Source organism: Mustelus asterias, chromosome 14, assembly GCF_964213995.1.
Source record: "Mustelus asterias chromosome 14, sMusAst1.hap1.1, whole genome shotgun sequence".
NCBI classification, from domain to species: Eukaryota; Metazoa; Chordata; class Chondrichthyes; order Carcharhiniformes; family Triakidae; genus Mustelus; species Mustelus asterias.
In genome coordinates, this window is record NC_135814.1 from 105,140,719 (window position 1) to 105,160,953 (window position 20,235).

Below are 20,235 nucleotides of genomic sequence, written 5' to 3' on the forward strand. Positions count from 1 at the left end.
CAAGACACCATATGCCTTCTTAACAACCTTATCTACTTGATTCCCAACTTTCAGGGATCTATGCACACATACACCTAGATCCCTCTGCTCCTCCACACTATTCAAAGTCCTCCCGTTAGCCCTATACTCAACACATCTGTTATTCCTACCAAAGTGAATTACCTCACACTTCTCCGCATTAAACTCCATCCGCCACCTCTCGGCCCAACTTTGCAACCTGTCGAAGTCTTCCTGCAAACTACGACACCCTTCCTCACTGTCTACCACACCACCGACTTTGGTGTCATCAGCAAATTTGCTAATCCACCCAACTATACCCTCATCCAGATCATTAATAAATATTACAAACAGCAGTGGCCCCAAAACAGATCCCTGAGGTACACCACTTGTAACCGCACTCCATGATGAATATTTACTATCAACCACCACCCTCTGTTTCCTATCCGCTAGCCAATTCCTGATCCAATTTCCTAGATCACCCCCAATCCCATACATCTGCATTTTCTGCAGAAGCCTACCATGGTGAACCTTATCAAACGCCTTACTAAAATCCATATATACCACGTCCACTGCCTTGCCCCCATCCACCTCCTTGGTCACTTTCTCAAAAAACTCAATAAGGTTAGTAAGGCACGACCTACCTGCCACAAAACCATGCTGACTATCACCTATCAATTCATTACTCTCCAAATAACTATAAATCCTATCCCTTATAATTTTTTCCAACATCTTGCCGACAACAGAAGTGAGACTCACCGGTCTATAATTCCCGGGGAAGTCTCTGTTCCCCTTCTTAAACAATGGGACAACATTCGCTAACCTCCAATCTTCTGGTACTATACCAGAGGCCAACGACGACCTGAAGATCAGAGCCAGAGGCTCTGCAATCACTTCTCTTGCCTCCCAGAGAATCCTTGGATAAATCCCATCCGGACCAGGGGATTTATCTATTTTCAGACCCTCCAGAATATCCTGCACATCCTCCTTATCAACTGTAATACTGTCTATTCTACTCCCTTGCAACCCAGTGTCCTCCTCAGCTATATTCATGTCCCCTTGCGTGAACACCGAAGAGAAATATTGGTTCAATGCTTCACCAATCTCCTCCGGTTCCACACATAACTTCCCTCTGCCATCTATAACTGGCCCTAAACTTGCCCTAACCAACCTTCTGTTCTTGACATACCTATAGAACGCCTTAGGATTCTCTTTAACCCTATCCGCCAAAGTCTTCTCATGTCCCCTTTTAGCCCTTCTAAGCTCGCTCTTCAACTCCCTCTTAGCCAATCTAAAGCTTTCTAGTGCACTACCCGAGTGCTCACATCTCATCCGAACATAAGCCTCCTTTTTCTTTTTAACCAACAAAGAAACTTTTTTGGTGCACCACGGTTCCCTAGCCCTACCAATTCCTCCTTGCCTGACAGGGACATACCTATCACAGACTCGCAGTAGCTGCTCCTTGAAAAAACTCCACATGTCGGACGTTCCCAGTCCCTGTAATCTCCTAGTCCAACCTATGTTTCCTAATTCTCTCCTAATAGCCTCATAATTACCCTTCCCCCAGCTAAAACCACTGGCCCGAGGTTCATGCCTATCCCTTTCCATCACTAAGGTGAACGTAACCGAATTGTGGTCACTATCACCAAAATGCACACCAACTTCCAAGTCTAGCACCTGGTCTGGCTCATTTCCCAGCACCAGATCCAATATAGCCTCACCTCTAGTTGGCCTGTCTACATACTGAGTCAAAAAACCTTCCTGCACGCTTTGAACAAAAACTGACCCCTCTAACGAGCTAGAGCTATAACAATTCCAGTCAATATTAGTCAAGTTAAAATGTCTTGACCATAGTTGATCTGGCTGGCTTGAATTTAAACAAAAACTTGGCAGTTAACTGTTCTCTGGTATATCCTCCATGGCAATATCTCAACTAATCAGATTCCACTTGCCAACCAATCAGCACCCTCTTCTCATACAATACAAGTTGTTGCTCCCTTGAGTTTTGGTATTCTTGCAAATCGGTCTTGATCAGTGCAAGGTGAAAAGCTTCTACAGCATGCCTCTTTTTTCAGCATTAAACAAGGGCACTTTAAGTGATCGACCACGTGATGTCATTGGCTGTTTGCCTTACAATAAAGGAATTGTTTGTTTGTACCATCGCGGTCATCCTTTAAAAATACCACACTAAGTGACTGTCTTAAGATTGTATCAAAGTAAAGTTGTATAACTGCAAAGGACAATTCTGGTGAAAAATTACGGACCTGAAAAGTTAACAGTTTCTCTCTTCAGTGGCAGCCAGACTTTGAGCATTTCCAACATTTTTCTATTTTTATCTTCAAGTTGTGTTGCTTAACTCTTTGAAAAAGAGCTAAATAAATGTCCAGTGAGGAACGTAATTGCTAGTTACAGGCATCAGCGTAGACCGAAATGATTATCTACGTCATGGGTCATAATGATCTTCTGCTGTTGTGACCTGGTGTGGGAGAATGCAATCCCTAGGGAAACAACTGGGCAGGGTTGTTTTTTAATTCTTTTACAGGATGTGGGCATTGCTGGCTAGGCCAGCATTTGTTGCGCATCCCTGATTGCCATCTTGAACTGCTGCAGTCCGTGTGATGTAGATACTTCCACATTACTGTTTAGAAGGGAGTTCCAGAACGATACTCAACTAAAGTAAAGAAATGATGGTATGTGACATGAAGAGGGCCTTGAAGCTAGTGGTGTTCTCCTGCATATACAGCCCTTGTCTCTCTAGGTGGTAGAAGTTGGAGATTTGAAAAGTCTGTTGAAGGAGCCTTGGTGAGCTGCTGCAATGGATTTTTTAGATGGTATACTGTTGCCATTGTGTGTTGGTAGCGGAGGGAGTGAATGTGGTGCCTGTCAAGCTGATTGCTTTGTCCTGGACAGAGTCAAGTTTCTTGAATGTTGAATGGAGCTACACTGCACTTATCCAGGCAAGTTGAGAGTGTGGCATTACTTTCCTGACCTGTGCCTTTTAGATGGTGGACAGGCTTTGTGGAGTCAGGAAGCGAGTTACAGGCTACACAATTTCCAGTCACTCACCTGCTCTTGTAGCCACAATAATTATATGGTCGGTACAGTTCAGTTTCTGGTCAATAGTAACCCACATTATGCCTTTTTCAACTCGTGGGAGTTTCAGTGATGGTAGTACCACTAAATGTCATGGGGAGATGGTTAAATTCTCTTCTCCCCTGTTTTACTTTGTATCCCATGCCAAGTTCCGCTCACTGTCTCATTATCTCCACTTCCCTGAATCTGTAATTTTCTTTCCTGGACTCATGCTCCCTGAGCTCCTCTCTTTTTCTGTCTCATGCTTCTCTTTTCCACCTGGCATCTACCCTCCACTTTTTTGCCCGAACCATTTTGTCCACAAGATGACGTAAGCTACCCTGACCACATGATCGATCTACATTGTGCTTTCCACCATTTTCTCCTGTGTGAGAGTCAGTGATGAGCGAGTGCTCAGCTGCGGAGCATTGTTGCTACAGGCTGCTTTGCCACATTCCCTACATGCAGGGACAAGCAGGGGATGATAACAATTGTGCTGTTGCTATTTGCAACTCCTCTAAAATCAATCTTTTGTTTCTTAATTTGTTCCATCACCAACCTTTCGCCTTGCAACATCATCCCTTTATCACTTGATCTTTTTCACCCATTACAGACTCTTATTCTTTCCTCTCCTCCCACTCTTTCAGTAAATTTAAAACCCGAGGCATCTACAAGATTTTCCAGTTTTGACAAAAAGACGTAGACCTGAAACATTAACCCTGTTTCAATATCTCAACAGATGCTGCCTGACCTGCTGAAAATTTCTAGCATTTTCAGTTTATATTGCATTACTTCCAAGGTTACATATAGATCATTGGTTCGGCCACAGTCAGACTAGATCATATCCTGTTTTGGGTGCCTCACTTTATGAATGGCATCAAGGTCATTGAGAGATTGCAGAACTGTTTCACTAAGGTGACTACACGAATGAAAGACTTCAGTTAGAAGACACTGAGAAAACGGGGCCCCATTAGAACAAATACTTTTTTTAAAAAAACAGATGTAACCAAAATCTTCAAAATTAATCAAATATATAGATAATGTAAGGAGGGAAAAGAGCTGACATTTTGAGTCCAGATAACCCTTTGACAAAGGGTCGTCTGGACTCGAAACGTCAGCTCTTTTCTCTCCTTACAGATGCTGCCAGACCTGCTGAGATTTTCAAGCATTTTCTCTCGGTTTCAGATTCCAGCATCCGCAGTAATTTGCTTTTACATAGATAATGTTATTTCCATTGGTCAGTGAAACAGTAACCAGAAGACATCAATTTCTGATCAAAAAAACCAAAGGAAGAAATTAAAGTAAAATATCCTTACACAGTTAGCAAAGAACGTTCTCACCAATAATGCTGATGAAAGTGGAATCTGTAACAGCTTCGAGAGAAGAATAAATCTAAAAAGGATATCAGGAAAGGGCAGGAGAATGAGATCAGGTACATCGGTCTTGCAAGGATGCAATGGTTCTATGAATACCCGGAGAGTCTTTTGCACACAGTTTAATCAGCAATTTTTAAGATCACCACCACCACCTGCAACTGTGTCTTTAACATAAAATATATCCCAAAATATCTCAGAGATAAAGGGGGAAGAAGACCGACACTCAGATCTAGAAACTATAAACATGCATTTGTATAGTGCCGCACACAACTTGAGCAATTCACAACCAGTGATGCACTCTTAAGTGCACTCACTGGTGTTGTAATGTAGGGAATTGGGACAGCCAGCTTAAGAAAGGATGACCAAATGCTCAGAATAAGAATAAAAGCAAAATACTGTGGATGCTGGAAATAAAAACAGAAAGTGCTGCAAAAACCAGCAGGTACGGCAGCTTCTGCCGAGAGACAGTTACATTTCGAGTCCAATATGACTCTTATTCAGATCTGCTGAGCTTTTCCAGCACTTTCTGCTCGCTATAAAGAGACTTTAAAGAGATGAAGACCTGAGAAGGGTTTGGCAAAGGGATCCTTGGGAATGGGGTCAAGTTGCCAATGTTGAGCAAGGAGTGGACTTAGCGCAAAGTTGTACTTTTTCCTGAAAACAGTATATTTCAGAAAGAATCTGTTTTGAATCTTGTTCCAGAAACAATGATTTAACCTATTTTCAGAAATGCAAACGTTGAGGGGTAAACTTCACGGTTATGTGCCAAATCAGTTTTTCCATAATTCTGAGACAGAAGGATTAAGAACTCATTGTCAAGTCTAACAAAAAAAAACACCCAGAGGAACAGAATATAATCCCGAAAAAATTGGTTCAAAACCTTAAAATCATTTGTAATGGAAACAGAATTAAACATTTACAGACAGTAAGCACCCTAGATTGCTATATAGTGACCACTGTTGGAACTGCGAGTGTATGGTGTTGAATTAGGGCAGCAGCAATGTTGCCCATCGGGCTCTGACAGTCAGACAGACTGGTCACAAGACTCACAAAGGACTAATGGCCACTTGTGCAAGGCTTGAGAGAACTAATTCTGCTTATGGAACAGGATTCCAGGAAGAAAAAAAAACATGGGGAGGTAGGACTGAGCACAAAAAACGAGAGAGAAAAATGAAGAATGCAAAAAGAGCATAAAGTTCCAAGTTTTCAACTTAAATGGAAGAAATTACTGATAGTTTTTACTTATTGCTTTTAATTGGACTTGCAATGAAAGTCGCTCAAGCATAGTGGTAAAGGTAAAGTCGCCATAGCCCTAGATGACCAGAATGTGGAGATGCCGGCGTTGGACTGGGGTGGGCACAGTAAATGTCTCACAACACCAGGTTAAAGACCAACAGGTTTATTTGGAATCACGAGCTTTCGGAGCGCTGTTCCTTCCTCACCTGAAGAAGGAGCAGTGCTCTGAAAGCTCATGATTCCAAATAAACCTTTTGGACTTTAACCTGATGTTGTGAGACTTAGGCTGACAGAGACGGCTGAGTGGTGGTGATTTAACCACACGCAAGGCGAGGTTGAGAAGGCAGGGCCTTCATAAATAACCTCAGCTGTTGCGAGGAATTGAACCCGTGCTGTTACTCTGCATCACAAACCCCAACCATCCAGCCAACCGACAACTGAGCTGCTAATCAAAATGAAACTCAAAATGAATCAAAATTTAAAACAAAATTGGAAAATTGCAGTGCTTTTCAACGGCTAGTCTGAACACAGCCACCAAGTTCAGAGACACTCTTCATAAATAACTTCCCAAGCATGATCACAGCATTGAATACACCCTCCAACATATCAGTTTTGATCACCTGACCTATTTGTCTCATTTTGTAACACAGACTATTGAGTAACCATTTTTTAAAAATTCATTCTTGGGATGTAGGCTTCGCTGGCTAGGCCAGCTTTTACTGCCCATCCCTAATTGCCTAAGATGGTGATGAGCCACCTTCTTGAATCGCTACAGACCATCTGATGTATGTACGCCCACAGTGCTGTTAGGAACAGATCTTGTGAAAGAACAGTAATATATTTCCAAGTCAGGGTGGTGAGTGGCTTGGAGGGGTGTTCCCATGTATCGGCTGCCCTTGTCAATTAGATGGTGGAGGTCATGGATTTGGAAGGTGCTGTATAAGGAACATTGGTGAGTTCCTACATTGCATCTTGTAGATGGTACACACTGCTGCTACCCTGTGTCGGTGATGGAGGGGGTGAATGTTTGTGGATGGGATGCCAATCGAGCAGGCTACTTTGTCCTGGATGGTGTAAAGCTTCTTGAATGTTGTTGGAGCTGCACCCATCCAGGCAAGGGGAGAGTGTTCCATCACATTCCTGACTTAGAATCGTAGAATCCCTACAGCGCAGAAGGAGGCCATTCGGCCCATCGAACAGGCACCAACAACAATCCCACCCAGGCCCTATCCCAGTAACCCCACGTATTTACCTTGCCTGCCCCCCTGACACTAAGGGCAATTTAGCATGGCCAATCAACCTAACCCACATAACTTTGGGCTGTGGGAGGGAACCGGAGCACCTGGAGGAAACCCACGCAGACACAGAAAGAATATGCAAACTCCACACAGACAGTGACTCGAGGCCTGAATTGAATCCGAGTCCCTGGCGCTGTGAGGCAGCAGTGCTTGCCACTGTGCCACACCTTGTAAATCATGCAGGTGAGATACTTACCACAGAATTCTTAGCCTCTGACCTGCTCTTGTAGCCTCTATTTATATGGCTAGTCCATTGTAGTTTCTGGCCAATGGTAACAATCCAGGATGTTGAGAGTGGGGGATTCAGCGATGGTAATGCCATTTAACGTCAAGGGGCGATGATTACATTCTGTTTTGTTGGGGATGGTCATTGCCTGGCACTTGTGGCGTGAATGTTACTTGTCAGCCCAAGGCTTAATAGTATCCAGGTCTTGTTGCATTTGGACATGGACTGCTTCAGTATCTGAGGAGTTAAGAATGGTGCTGAACATTGCGCAATCATCGGTGAACATTCCCACTTCTGACCTTATGATGGAAGGAAGGTCATTGATGAAGTCGCCGAAGATGGCTGGCCCCAGGATGAATTCCTGCAGTGATGTCCTGGAGCTGAATGACACCTCCAACCAAAACTATTTCCCTTTGTGCTACATGATTCCAACCAGCAGAGCGTTTTCCCCGATTCCGATTGAATCCAGTTTTACTAGGGCTCCTTGATGCCACACTCGGTCAAATGTGACCTTGATGTCAAGGGCAGTCAGTCTCATCTCATCTCTGGAGTTCAGCTTTTTTGCCCATGTTTGAACCAAAGCTGCAATGATGTCAGGAGCTGAGTGGCCCTGGCAGAACCCAGGATGAGCATCAGTCAACAGGTTATTGCAAAAGACACCCGATAGCGATGTTGATGACCACTTCCATCACTTCATTGATGATCAAGGGTAAACTGATAGGGCAGTAATTGGCTGGTTTGGATTTGTCCTGCGTTGTGTGTACAGGACATGGCAGGACAATTTTCTACATTGCCGGATAGATGCCAGTGCTGTATCTATGCCAGAACAGCTTGGGTAGGACTCATGGCAAGTTCTGGCACACAAGTCTTCAGGACAATTGCTGCAATATTCTCAAGGTCCATAACCTTTGCATTATCCAGTACCTTCAACTGTTTCGTGATAGCACATGGAGGGAATCAAATTGGCTGAAGACTGGCATTTCTGGGGACCTCAGGAGGCTGCTGAGATGGATCATCCACTGGGCATTTTTGGCTGAAGAATGCAGCAAATGTTACACTCTTATCTCTTGCACTGAATTGCTGGGTTCCTCTATTATTGATGGTGGGGATATTTGTGGAGTCCCCTTCCCCAGTGAGTTGCTTAATTGTTCACCACCATTCACAGCTGGATGTGGGAGGACTGTTCAAAATCTATCCCATTGACCAAAGTGGTAATGTCTCACACATGGAGGGCAGGATTTCATCTCCACAAGGACTGTGTGCGGAGCTAATTTCTACTGGTTAAGGCTTTTCCCTCGTTAGTTCCCTCACCAGCTGCTGCTAACTCAGTCCCGTAGTCATGTCTTTTAGAACTCGATCAGCAGTGGTGACGGACACTCAACTCCCCCACCCACAGTACATTGCCCTTGCCACCCTCAGCAGGTTTCATTGCCCATGTTTGACCTGATGTCATGTGACGTTAGGGGTCCAGAGTTGATGTTGAGAACTCCCAGGGCAACCCCGCACCTTAGTGTACACTGCTGTGCTGCCACCTAGGTTAGGCCTGCCCTGCTGGCAGGGCAGGATATACCCAGGGATGGTGACAGCGATGCCTGGGACATTATTTGTAAAGTATGATTCCGTCAGTATAACTACGGCAGGCTGTTGTTTGACTAGCTTGCAAGACAGCTCTCCCAATTTTGGCATGGGCCCTCAGATGTTAGTAAAGGGGACTTTGCAGGGTCAACAGGGCTGAGTTTGCCATTCTCATTTCCTGTGCCTAGGTTGATGCATCCAGTTTCATTCCTCGTCAACTTTGTAGCGGATTTGATACAACTGAATGGTTTGCTCGGCCATTTCAGAGTCAACCACACTGCCATGGATCTGGAGTCACATGCATGCAAAGTCAGACCAGATACGGTTTATTTACCCAAAGGATATTAGTAAACCAGATGGGTTGTGACAATCGACAAGTTTCATGGTCAGCATTAGACATGCAATTCCAGATTGGTTTTTCAAACCAATCTGTTTGAACTTTCAGACATTTTGCAGAACATATTGGTACCGCCTATTTTTAATCAGAAAAAAATGAAGACTTCAGAATGAACAAAAACACATGCTAATAACCAATCGTAACAACCGATAATTCACTGTGAAATCATTTCCTTTTGGAGTGCTGGCAACATTTAGAAATAACTCATGATTTGATTTTATTTGATAAATTAATCTTGCTATTAAAAAATGTAGTCTTACCAGAACTGGACATGTGATTCACTCTCGAGGGACTCAGCAACTCGATTGACTGATCGCGACCGGATAGTCCATCTGAAAGTGAAAAGCATTCCGTCTTGTAAACAGTCTTAATCCAGGCAGCTATATTTCCAACAGCATGTCCAGGGCTTGGGGGGGGGGGGGGGGAGGCTAAGAGGGAGCGAGAAAGAGATGTGGGGGCGAGAGAGGGGGCAAAAGAGAGATGGGGGGAGGGCGAGGGGAGAAGGGATCGTCTCAGCTAAAGTTTGCATGCAGCACACGCCCAGCTCTGCATGGAACAGACCTTCAGTCACAAACAATGGAGCTTCCCCGGAATCAGTAACATTTCCACTGGCGCGGTCGCCAGTATTCGCGTTTTCTTTTGCAACATCGAATGTATAATGTACAAAGTCGCTGAAAGCACCTGGCCAATCCTTTTTACCCGAGACAAATAAACATGTGGGGGGTGCGGGGAGAGAGAGGCATTTCATTTCATGTGATTTACCGACAATGCGGCTTGCTGTTGACAGAAAGCGAGCCCTGGGAGGTGGAAGCTAAAAATAGCTGCAACACTCCAGGACATTAACATGCATCAAGTGGAGAGAGAGAGAGAGGAAGGCGGCTTTGTCAGGCCTCGGGGCTCAGTGGGAAACTGTTCCCTCTCTGATCAGGCGATAAACAATCAGCAAAGCCGACAAAATACACAATAAATATGTTTCAATCGCGTTATTTATACACGTGGTGTACACTATTTAACTCCCGCGTTACCCACACACATACTAGGAATCACTATTTTATTTTGCGTTCAATGGGTTTAAAACTACCGAGATCACAGGAAGGTTAGAGGTTTTTGGAGGGGAGGAAAGGGTGATATTTTTGTGCACCTTTCTGGCGTTGTACTGACAGTTTCTGATTTATTTTTCAGCTTTCACCCTATTGCAAAAAGACATGGATTATCAGCCGCTCAACTGGTTTTAGAAATCACCTCCGATCCATTGCCAGATCTCGTTTCACTTCTCTCTCGGACACATTTAACTCTGACGGGGGGGAGACACATTAACATTACATTTACCCTGTATAAAACCAAACCTCTTCCCACCGGACAGCCACCACAGTTGTACAGAACTGAAACTCGATTGCCCCAAATCGCTGAGAAATTCAACATATATGAGAGAGAGAATTTTCCTGACTTTGCCTAACGAGAGAAGTTTGTTCGGTTTTTTTTCAGAACAGTTACCCAATAGTAATTGTGGCTCATTATTTAAGTTAACACAAGTCACTAAACATCTCAAGGGAAGGGGAAGGACGGGGGGAGAAATTTAACAGTCAAAAAATAAAAGGCCCCACCCAGACAGAGAGAAATGCTACACCTTTGCCATCTACAGCATTCGCTTCCAGTTCAGTGCTGGCTGCTTGAAGGATTTCTGCGTTGTGACAACACCCACAAAACCCACTGCTCATCTACACAATGATACACGAGTAAATACGCCACTCCGTTTAAAACACAGAATATTAACTTGGATTAAGAATAACCCCTCCCTCTCTCTCCAGTTTGTTCTTTCACCGATGCAGATTGTGAAGAGGCAGTCCCAGTGTTTAATTCAGTGTTTTGCTCCCTCCAGAAGGCGATTGGCATGCGTTAATGACGCAATCAGCAAGGAAATGACCCAATTTCATTCAATTCCTGTGAACAGAATCGAGTCATTGTATATTCCGCAAGCCATTCAATGTAGCAGTGCCACAGTCAAAGCTGCCTTGCATATCATTTACATCCAAATATTACTGGAGAAAGGCTGTTTGAACACTTCAACAACTCCCCCAGGCACAGCCAAATAGAGCGAGACAATTCTCTCCAAGTTGAGTGTGTGTATCATTGTAGATGCGTTCCCTTCTATTGGGGGGGGGGGGGGGTTGAATAATGCTGTACACAAAATTCTTCAGTAAATCAAAAACGCGGACTCGAAGCGTTCTAGGAAAATATGGCAAATTGAACTTTCCTTCAGCTACAGGGATTCCTGTTCAGCGAGAAACATTGCAAACCCGTCTTTCGTTTCACTTCTAAACTGCCCAAATTTGGTTACATAACTCCTCTTAACACGTGCGTGGATTATTTGGCAACTGGCAGTTGAGGCTACATACACTTTATAATTACATCTGAACTGGGTGAGCCTGAATGTAATGATACTAAAGCCCACTTTCACCGAGATTTCCTGTACTGAGGAACAGGCTCACCTAGGCTGATAATAATCGGGCTATTATTAACACTTCCCTCGCAGTGTCAAGCTGTCTGCGGTTATTTCCTTTCTCTAAGACACTAATATTGCACTTGTCTGCATTGAAGATGCTGACTATTCTACAGCCGTACACCAGCTCCGTTCCTAAATTTCAGTTATGAACTTTACCACGTAGGAAATTTCGCGAATTTACTTAAACTGAATCTTAAACAGTAAGAAGTCTCACAACACCAGATTAAAGTCCAACAAGTTTATTTTGAATCTGGAGCTTTCGGAGCGCTGCTCCTTCATCAGGTGAGTGGAGAGAAACTGTGCATCATGTGATACAATTGATAGCATTTTTAATGCAGAAATCCGACTCATAAAGGAAATAAAACTCATGCCAATACAGTGGTTGGGGTATTGGGGTACCGAAAGTAATAAAGAGAAAGGAATAAATTAGTTCAATTACAGCAGCTAATTCATAGAATCCCTACAGTGCAAAAGGTGACCATTCAGCCCATTGAGTCTGCACCAACCCAATCCCACCCATCCCCTATTCCCATGACCCCACTTATTTGCCCCAGCTAGTCCCCCTGACACTAAGGGGCAATTTAGCATAGCCAATCCACCTAACATGCACATCCACCATAGCCAATCCCCCTAACCTGCACATCTTTGGAGTGTGGAAGGAAACCGGAGCACCCAGAGGAAACCCACGCAGACACAGGGAGAACGTGCAAACTCCACACAGACAGTGACCCGAGGCCAGGAATCAAACCTGGGTCCCTGGGACCGTGAGGCAGCAGTGCTAACCACTGTGCCACCATGCCGCCCCACTACAGTAATTACTGTTCATTAAATTTAAAGAAGAGAAAATTTAGAAAAACGTGAGAACTCAAGATAATGTCAAAGCATATATGCAGATCAAAGAGCTGCACATTTATTTATTTTCCACTAAGGGTATAGATATCCAAGATGGTAGCTCCCACGACAATATCAAATTCATTTATTTTAATGTTTCATATAAACTGATTTTGGCCACTAATTAATATTGGCACTCTAGCAGCAGCACTGCAAGAAGCAAAGAAACATTACAATAACTCACTTCAGTGCAAATTTCATGTAAAGAATGCCCCAATGCACTTCACAAATTGACACGAGGAAAATGGACAGCAAGTCAAGACAGAATACAGAGGGGGGCTGATAATTTGGTCACATAAAATCTTGAGATGGTTTTGAAAAGAAAGAAAATGAGCTGAAGAGATTTAGGGAGGAAATTTCAGAGTAGATGCCAGGGTAACCTCCTGCAAACTCCTGCTTTGTCCCACTGTTGGCAGAAAAGCCTAGAGGAATATCAGGAGGAGTGGGTAGACTTCCAAAAGGAGGAGATTGCAGAGATAAGGTGGGGCACATTTGAAAACAGAAGATTTTAAATTGAATGGATCGTAGAAGTAGGTTCGCAGGGACATGACTTGTTTAGTCCTTTTAATTTAGGTATTAGAGTTGTAGATCTTTGCAGCACTGAAAAAGACCCTTTGGCCCATCGTGACTGCGCCAGCCATCGAGCACCTATTGTTTCAGTAGTGGAAAGTGCCCAGTCCACCTCAGATTAGGGCAAGGTATCTGAAATATTTGAGTAACAGGTGAAGCTAGCCGTTTCACACTGCTATAAACGCAGTAGCAATACAAGTGGTATTCACCACTTACAGGATGCTGCTATCAGGCCAAAAAAATGTTCTGCCAATCACACAAATGAGTAATGCAGTATATGAATTTCAGTGCCGGTGTGACGCGAGGTGTGTAGGCTGCACATCCCAATGACTGGTGGCGGATCGTATCAAACAACATGTCCCATCAGCTGTTTGCAACAGGTAAAGTACTGAAGGTACCCAACCTGCCCGTACTTGCAAAACTCAAAATATAACATCTCAACATTAGATGTGATTCTGCAATTGGATAATATTTGCGAAACAATCCTGAGTGTGTTAAGAATTACACTGACAACCAATTTATTATCAGTTTGGCTCACAGTGTGGCTCACTTACACATATATTAATACCAAGCTCCTGTCCTTTCCAGACAGCAGGAATATGTGCATCCATTGCACCTTTGCAATATAACAGGCGGCAGCCATTCCCTGGTTCATTCCCCAGGACATTGCCTTCACCAGAATTGACCTGCCTCCTGGTTTAAATTTGAACAAAGCCTGGCAGTTAATTGGTGCACTCTCCATGACAACACCTCTACTAGAATGCACTTTACCACTAATTAGCACTCTCTTCTCACACAGTCTAAATTGTTGTTCCTGTTACTTATTCTTACTAATTGTTCTGATGAGTGAAAGATGAAAAGCTTTGACAGCATGTGTCTTTTTTCAGCAATACTCAAGTTCTGTACTACCAAGCAACTGTTCTTTTCATTTCATAATCATTGTTCTAATAGTTACTGATAACATACTAAGTAAGATAATAAAGTGCATATGTATTGTCGCAATTCTGACTGCAGTATGAAGTATAGGGTTTATTTCAATAGGGCTGTACACCAGCATTCACTATCAACTCTATCACAGTTAACAAGAAAAAATACGGTATTAAAATGCCAGAAATATTTTGGATTGAGAGTTTATTTGGTATAAGTTTAGGAGTAGTTACTTGCAAAAATGTCATTTTACACACAAATCAATTCTCATAAACTTAATTATAGTAAGCTTGCAGAGTTCATAATTCAACGGCTCTTTAAACTTATCCAAAGCGGAATGTTATTGAGAGAAACAGGAAAGGAAAACCTGATTTGACAAACTGTTGAACCAGTGTTCTTTAAAAGTTCAACAAATGCAAACTTTTTTTGCAGCTTTGTCACAAAATAAAATCAAACTTCAATCTTAATGAATAAGTGGAAGATCTATAGAATCCCTACAGTGCAAAAGGAGGCCATTCGGCCCATCGAGTCTGTACTGAGCACAATCCTACTCAGACTCTATTCCCATAACCCCACACATTTACCCTGCTAATCCCCCTGACACTAGGGTCAATTTAGCATGGCCAATCAACCTAACCTGCACATCTTTGTACTGTGGGAGGAAACCGGAGCACCCAGAGGAAACCCACGCAGAAACAGGGAGAACGTGCAAACTCCACACAGACAGTGGCCCGAGGCCGGAATTGAATCGCCTGCGAGGTGGCAGTGCTAACCACTGTGCCATCCCACAGATGTTGCTAACCTAGCTGGTGCTGCATTGAAAAAAAACTTATTGAAATTTATCCGTTTAGGCTCTGCTAATATCATCCATTTTCAAGCTTAATCTCTATGGGATTTTCTGCACATAGACAATATACATACGTGCAGAGCGTTTGTTTATAAAAATCCATAAAACAAAATATTTTTTTTTAAAAAGAAATCATAATATCAATGGAAGGTGCAAATGTTTTAAACAGCTTTCATTCTATGAATATGGCATACTAGTTTTTAATCTATTAGAACATGGGACAGCTACACAAATGGACATATAAGCACTTTATGAAATAGGGCAGGTCTGCCAAAGATAAACATGCACCATTTTGAGACAATTGAGGGGATTTCAATTTCTGTGTTATGTTCGTTTCATTTGATCTGATCATAAACACTAGATTTGTCTTCAGAAGTATGCACTACCACTGTCCCAGTTAAAAGCTTACATTTCACATTAAAAAAAAACTGCATGCTCTCAGTGTGCTTAGGTCACAATCCCACAGCCCAAAATAATCACAAATCCAAAATTAGTACTATTGCTTGAACAGATATATTAAGTTATCTTAATCTCTTCAGGATCGTTAACAGATTGACCCAAAAATTGGTAATTGAAGCTTGTTGCAATCAACAATGAATAAAGAAGTGTGCTGTGATGATAGCTCAGGAACTATCTACCCTTCTTTAATAATAGAACCTAAACTAGGATCATAGCAGACTTTCTTAAAAAGGTCTAAGAAGTTTCTGTTCCCTAAAAGGTGACCAGAATTCTCAAGTCAGCAAATTCTTGTCAGTTTTGCAATGCAACAGCTGTGATGGTTAATGCACTAACTCAGGATTTAAAGCCAAATCATAAAAAGTTGTTCACTTTACAAAAATAGGCACAGAGTAGTATGTCAAATGTATATAACTGTACAAATCAGAAGATTACATTTTATTTTCAGTCTGATGATCTACTAAAATTTAAACACTTTCCTTCCCTTCAAATTGGTCTGCTTTGGGATTAATTAGCAACCTGCCTGTATATCGTACCACAGCTTTTAAAGCAACAGCTATGAAAGTGTCAAGCTCACGAACATGTAGTATGTGATTGAATGACAATAATTTACATGATGCATTGGTGTTATGGGAAAAAACTGTCTGATACTGCATTTCAACTGAAAACTGATACAAGATGATGCTGTGGATTTTGTGTTCATATTGGTGAGGCTAACATTCACTATTATTAGGGAGTCAATCTGACAGCAACATCTGGCATCTGCACATACACATTTAAAGCTGGAAATACAGAAGTTGCTGTCAAATATATTTAACTCTCCACAGGATATGCTGTAACAGTAGCCTGCCCACAGACTCAGACGAGCAATGGGGTGAACCTAGAGTACTTATCCACTAGTCCCCCACTAAATTCACTCCAAAGATTAGGCCAGTACATTCAAGAGAAAGTCATACAACCACTCTGGCCCGAAAATTTAATTTTACAAATGTAGTGTTTCAAATTTACTTTTTCTGTCATTCCCCCTAACCTACACATCTTTGGACTGTGGGAGGAAACCGAAGCGCCCGGAAGAAACCTACGCAGACACGAGTAGAACGTGCAAACCTCTGCACAGACAGTGACCCAAGACCGAATCGAACTCGGGTCCCTGGTGCTGTGAGGCAACAGTGCTAACCACTGTGCCACCCCTTCCAATGTGCTATTTTGTGGCGCCTTCTTGGAAGGACCTTAAATCGACAGAGTTATTTTGTACAATCATTGCTTTTCCCCTATGGATTTCAGTACTCTCTAGACTGGCAGTCAGAGGAATTCGGAAGCATACTAATACGTTGCTTTCTTTAAAACAACCTGGAGATATTAAACAACACAGGAAGAATCTAGACTGACTCAATTTTTAAAAAACTGTTAATAAGCCAATATCAAAGTTGTAACTATAATTTATCCCTATATTCTTCATCTACCTGCTGTACCTTGACATCATCATTATCCTAAGACATGGGCACCATCCAACAATATGGGGTTAGCTACCTAATCAATGCTGATGATACTCAACTCTTATCCTCTTCAGCTGTTTGGATCTTGCTGCTGCTTACATGTTCTCAGATTGCTTGTCAGAAACCCTTGTAGATTAACTGGAATTTTGTCCAATTCAATATTGGCAAGATCAAAGCCTTGATCTTCAGCATCCATCACAAACTCCATATACTTGCCATGAATTCCATCCTTTCCCCAGACTGGCATACGCAACTTCAAGTTTCTCCACCTATTTCACCTGCTTGCACTTCTTAACATCACCTGCCTCCACTCACTTACTGCTGGTAGGCTCCATCCTCCATACCTTTCCCTCTCCCACACCATCTCCACTCACTTGTCACTCCGGTCCTTACCTACGTTGGAGGCACTGGGGACCAGAAACAAATTTAAAATTCTGAACCTAGAGTTTAAATTTCTTCATGGTCTAATTTCCCTATAACTTTCTCAAGCCCTACCACTATGGCCTCATGTATCTGCCCTTCCCCTCACATCACCATCAGTGCCCAGACCATTCCTTCCTAAAAAATTTCACCAGGCTTTTCATAGAATCCCTGAAGTGCAGAAAGTGGCCATTCGACCCATCGAGCCTGCACCGACAACAATCCCACCAAGGTTCTATCCCCGTAATCGCATGTACTTACCCAGTAAACCTCCCTGACACTAAGGGGCAATTTAGCATGGCCAATCAACCTAACCTACACATCTTTGGAGTGTGGGAGGAAACCGGAGCACCCGGAGGAAACCCACGCAGACACGGGGAGAACATGCAGACTCCACACAGACAGTGGCCCAAGCTGGGAATTGAACCCGGGTCCCTGGCGCTGTGAAGCAGCACTGCTAACCACTCTGCCACCGTGCCAATTATCGCTTCCAAAATCTTTCCTTCAATATCCATTTTTATCTGATTATGCTTTGGGTATTGTAACTGCTGTTGATGGTTGTCATTGCGGTTTTTTTTAAGCAGGTGTAGGTCCTGTTATGTAGGCAGAATCAGCTGCTAATGTGTGGACAGCAAGGTCACAATAAAAAACAAACAGTGGTATTGATTTAGGGATGTGTTTTCCTGGACACAGTGACAATGCCCTTACACTAATTCATATAGTGCCACTGGATCTTTTACATCCACCTAAATAGGCAGACAGGGGTTTCAGTTTATCTTCTAATCTGAAAGACAACACCTCCATCAATGGAGCACTTTCAGTACTGCACTGAGGTGGCAACATAGATTCTCACTTCCTGGAGGGGCTTGAACCCACAACATTCTGATTCAAGACAGAGTAATGTCACTCAACCCAAGGCTGCCTCATCATGTGCCCCAAGCCAGTCAGTCTTCTGGGGCCTCGTCCCTTGATTTGCTGCTCTTCAAATAAGCCAGCGAGGAAGGCACAAAAACATATTCACTTTTATACTGGTGCTGTTCCAATTCCATAACTTGTGTGTTCAGGAGCCAACAGCTGCTGTGTTTACACTGCAAAATTCTGCTACTGGGTTAACAGAGTAATGTAAACATCAGAAACTGGCTCATGGATGCATCTCAGAATCCAAACTAAAACACAGATCAATCTAAAAACAGGTAGTCAGTGCACTGCTCTGTACCTCCCTTGAAGACACTACAAACTCTGCGTAAGATATCTCAAGTACACAACTTGTTTTACAAAAAGTGTTACGACATTGTCATTTTGAAGAGACAACAGCTCTGACTACATATAGAAAATTGTTAATGTTTAATTTTAAAGGTCATCAGGAATAGAACATGGCGAATGAATGAAACCAGACAATAACAATAGCTTTCCCGGAGACTAACTTGCCACACGTACTTCCAGAATGCTGCTTCATAGGTTATTGCTTCTGCGGCATTAATTAAAATATCTTTTTATAGCATTTTTATCATCCAAAAACCCTGATATTTTTTGAAAACCAACAAGATCCAAGTAAATACCATCCTTATATCTGGATACAGATGCCAAAGCAGCGCTGCTGCATATGAATCCGTGCCAGGCATTGTATTTTTTTAAATGAGTAACTCGGATTTGATACTTCAATCAGAATCACCACAGTTTTAAAGGTTTCCAACTCCTTCAAAAACAACATGGATAAAATCCTGTCTCGATCCAATAACCCTGGGGCAATTAATGGGAATGGTTCCATTCTTGTTTAAGGCAAAACTTAGAACAAGAAAGCTTTGAAACAAAAACATATTTGACTCTGTGTAGCATCACTGATTACATGGCAACGATTACAGGTTTGCACCAGCAGCAAATTCTATCCCTTGACCTTTCTGTGCCAGCTTAGCGGAGTTCCAGCATTGAGTCAGGAGGCTACAGGTTCAAGTACTTCTTCAAAACTTAAAGCATAATCTTGGCCGATACTTCTGTACAGTACTGAGGCTGCCCTTCAGAAGGGGCGGCACGGTGGCACAGTGGTTAGCACTGCAGCGCCAGGGACCCAGGTTCAATTCCCAGCTTGGATCACTCTGTGGAGTTTGCACTTCTCCCAGTGTCTGCGTGGGTTTCCTCTGCGTGCTCCAGTTTCCTCCCACAGTCCAAAGATATGCAGGTTAGGTTGATTGGCCATGCTAAACTGACCCTAGCGTCAAGGGATTCGCCGGGTAAATATGTGGGGTTATGGGGATAGGGCCTGGATGGGATTGTGGGCAGTGCAGGCTCGATGGGCCAACTGGCATCCTTCTGCACTGTAAGGATTCTATGAGAATAAACATTAAACAGAAACCCTGTTTGGTTGAAAGTTAAAGATTCCCTGGCACTACCAGAACAAGAGACAACAGGTCCCCTGAGTGCCCTTGCCAATATTTCCTCTCCATCAAATGTCATAGGCATATTAACTAGTCATTCATCTCATCGTCAAGCTTGCCAAGCCAGAGAAAATCTGCACAACCACAGTGACTGTACTATACAGAGTGGATGTCATCATCACACTCCTGCACCGCAGTGAGACCTGGGCAGTGTATCAATGACACACAAGAGAGCTAAAACATTTCCATCAGCAATACCTCCACCGCATCCACTGGATTCAATGGGAGGATCATTGAACAAATGTTAGTGTTATTCTTGAAGCCAGTTCCAGAAGTATTCAGACAAAACTCCTGCAAAATAAACTACGACAGGCTAGACACTGTGTCCTCAGGGCCAAACATCATCACTCCAGCCAAGTCATTTCCACAACGTTCATATGCCAACATTTCAGGGGAGCACAAATAAAATGCTTCAAAGACAAGCTGAAGCTCTCCTTGAAGAGCGGCAGCATTGATATTAATGATTGGGAGAAACATGCTATCATTCCACTTGTCAATCAAGATTTGAATTCCAAC

The 20,235-nt window shown here is 43.0% G+C and overlaps 1 protein-coding gene across 14 annotated transcripts in view; it reads right to left on the minus strand.

Annotated features, from left to right (window-relative positions):
- hdac4 (histone deacetylase 4) overlaps positions 1 to 20,235 on the minus strand; it is a 444,296-nt gene that overhangs the window by 276,499 nt on the left and 147,562 nt on the right. For 7 of the 14 annotated variants that reach the window (XM_078229097.1, XM_078229093.1, XM_078229090.1 and 4 more), the window contains exons 1-2: positions 10,805 to 11,316; positions 9,438 to 9,509 (exon numbers count right to left, since the gene is read on the minus strand). In XM_078229097.1, coding sequence (XP_078085223.1) covers positions 9,438 to 9,509; positions 10,805 to 10,895 — 163 coding nt within the window. In that variant the 5' untranslated portion in view covers positions 10,896 to 11,316. Of the gene's footprint in view, positions 1 to 9,437; positions 9,510 to 9,738; positions 9,762 to 10,804; positions 11,317 to 20,235 lie in introns of those variants that run through there. The other 7 variants (XM_078229095.1, XM_078229096.1, XM_078229098.1 and 4 more) reach the window with 2 other exon arrangements.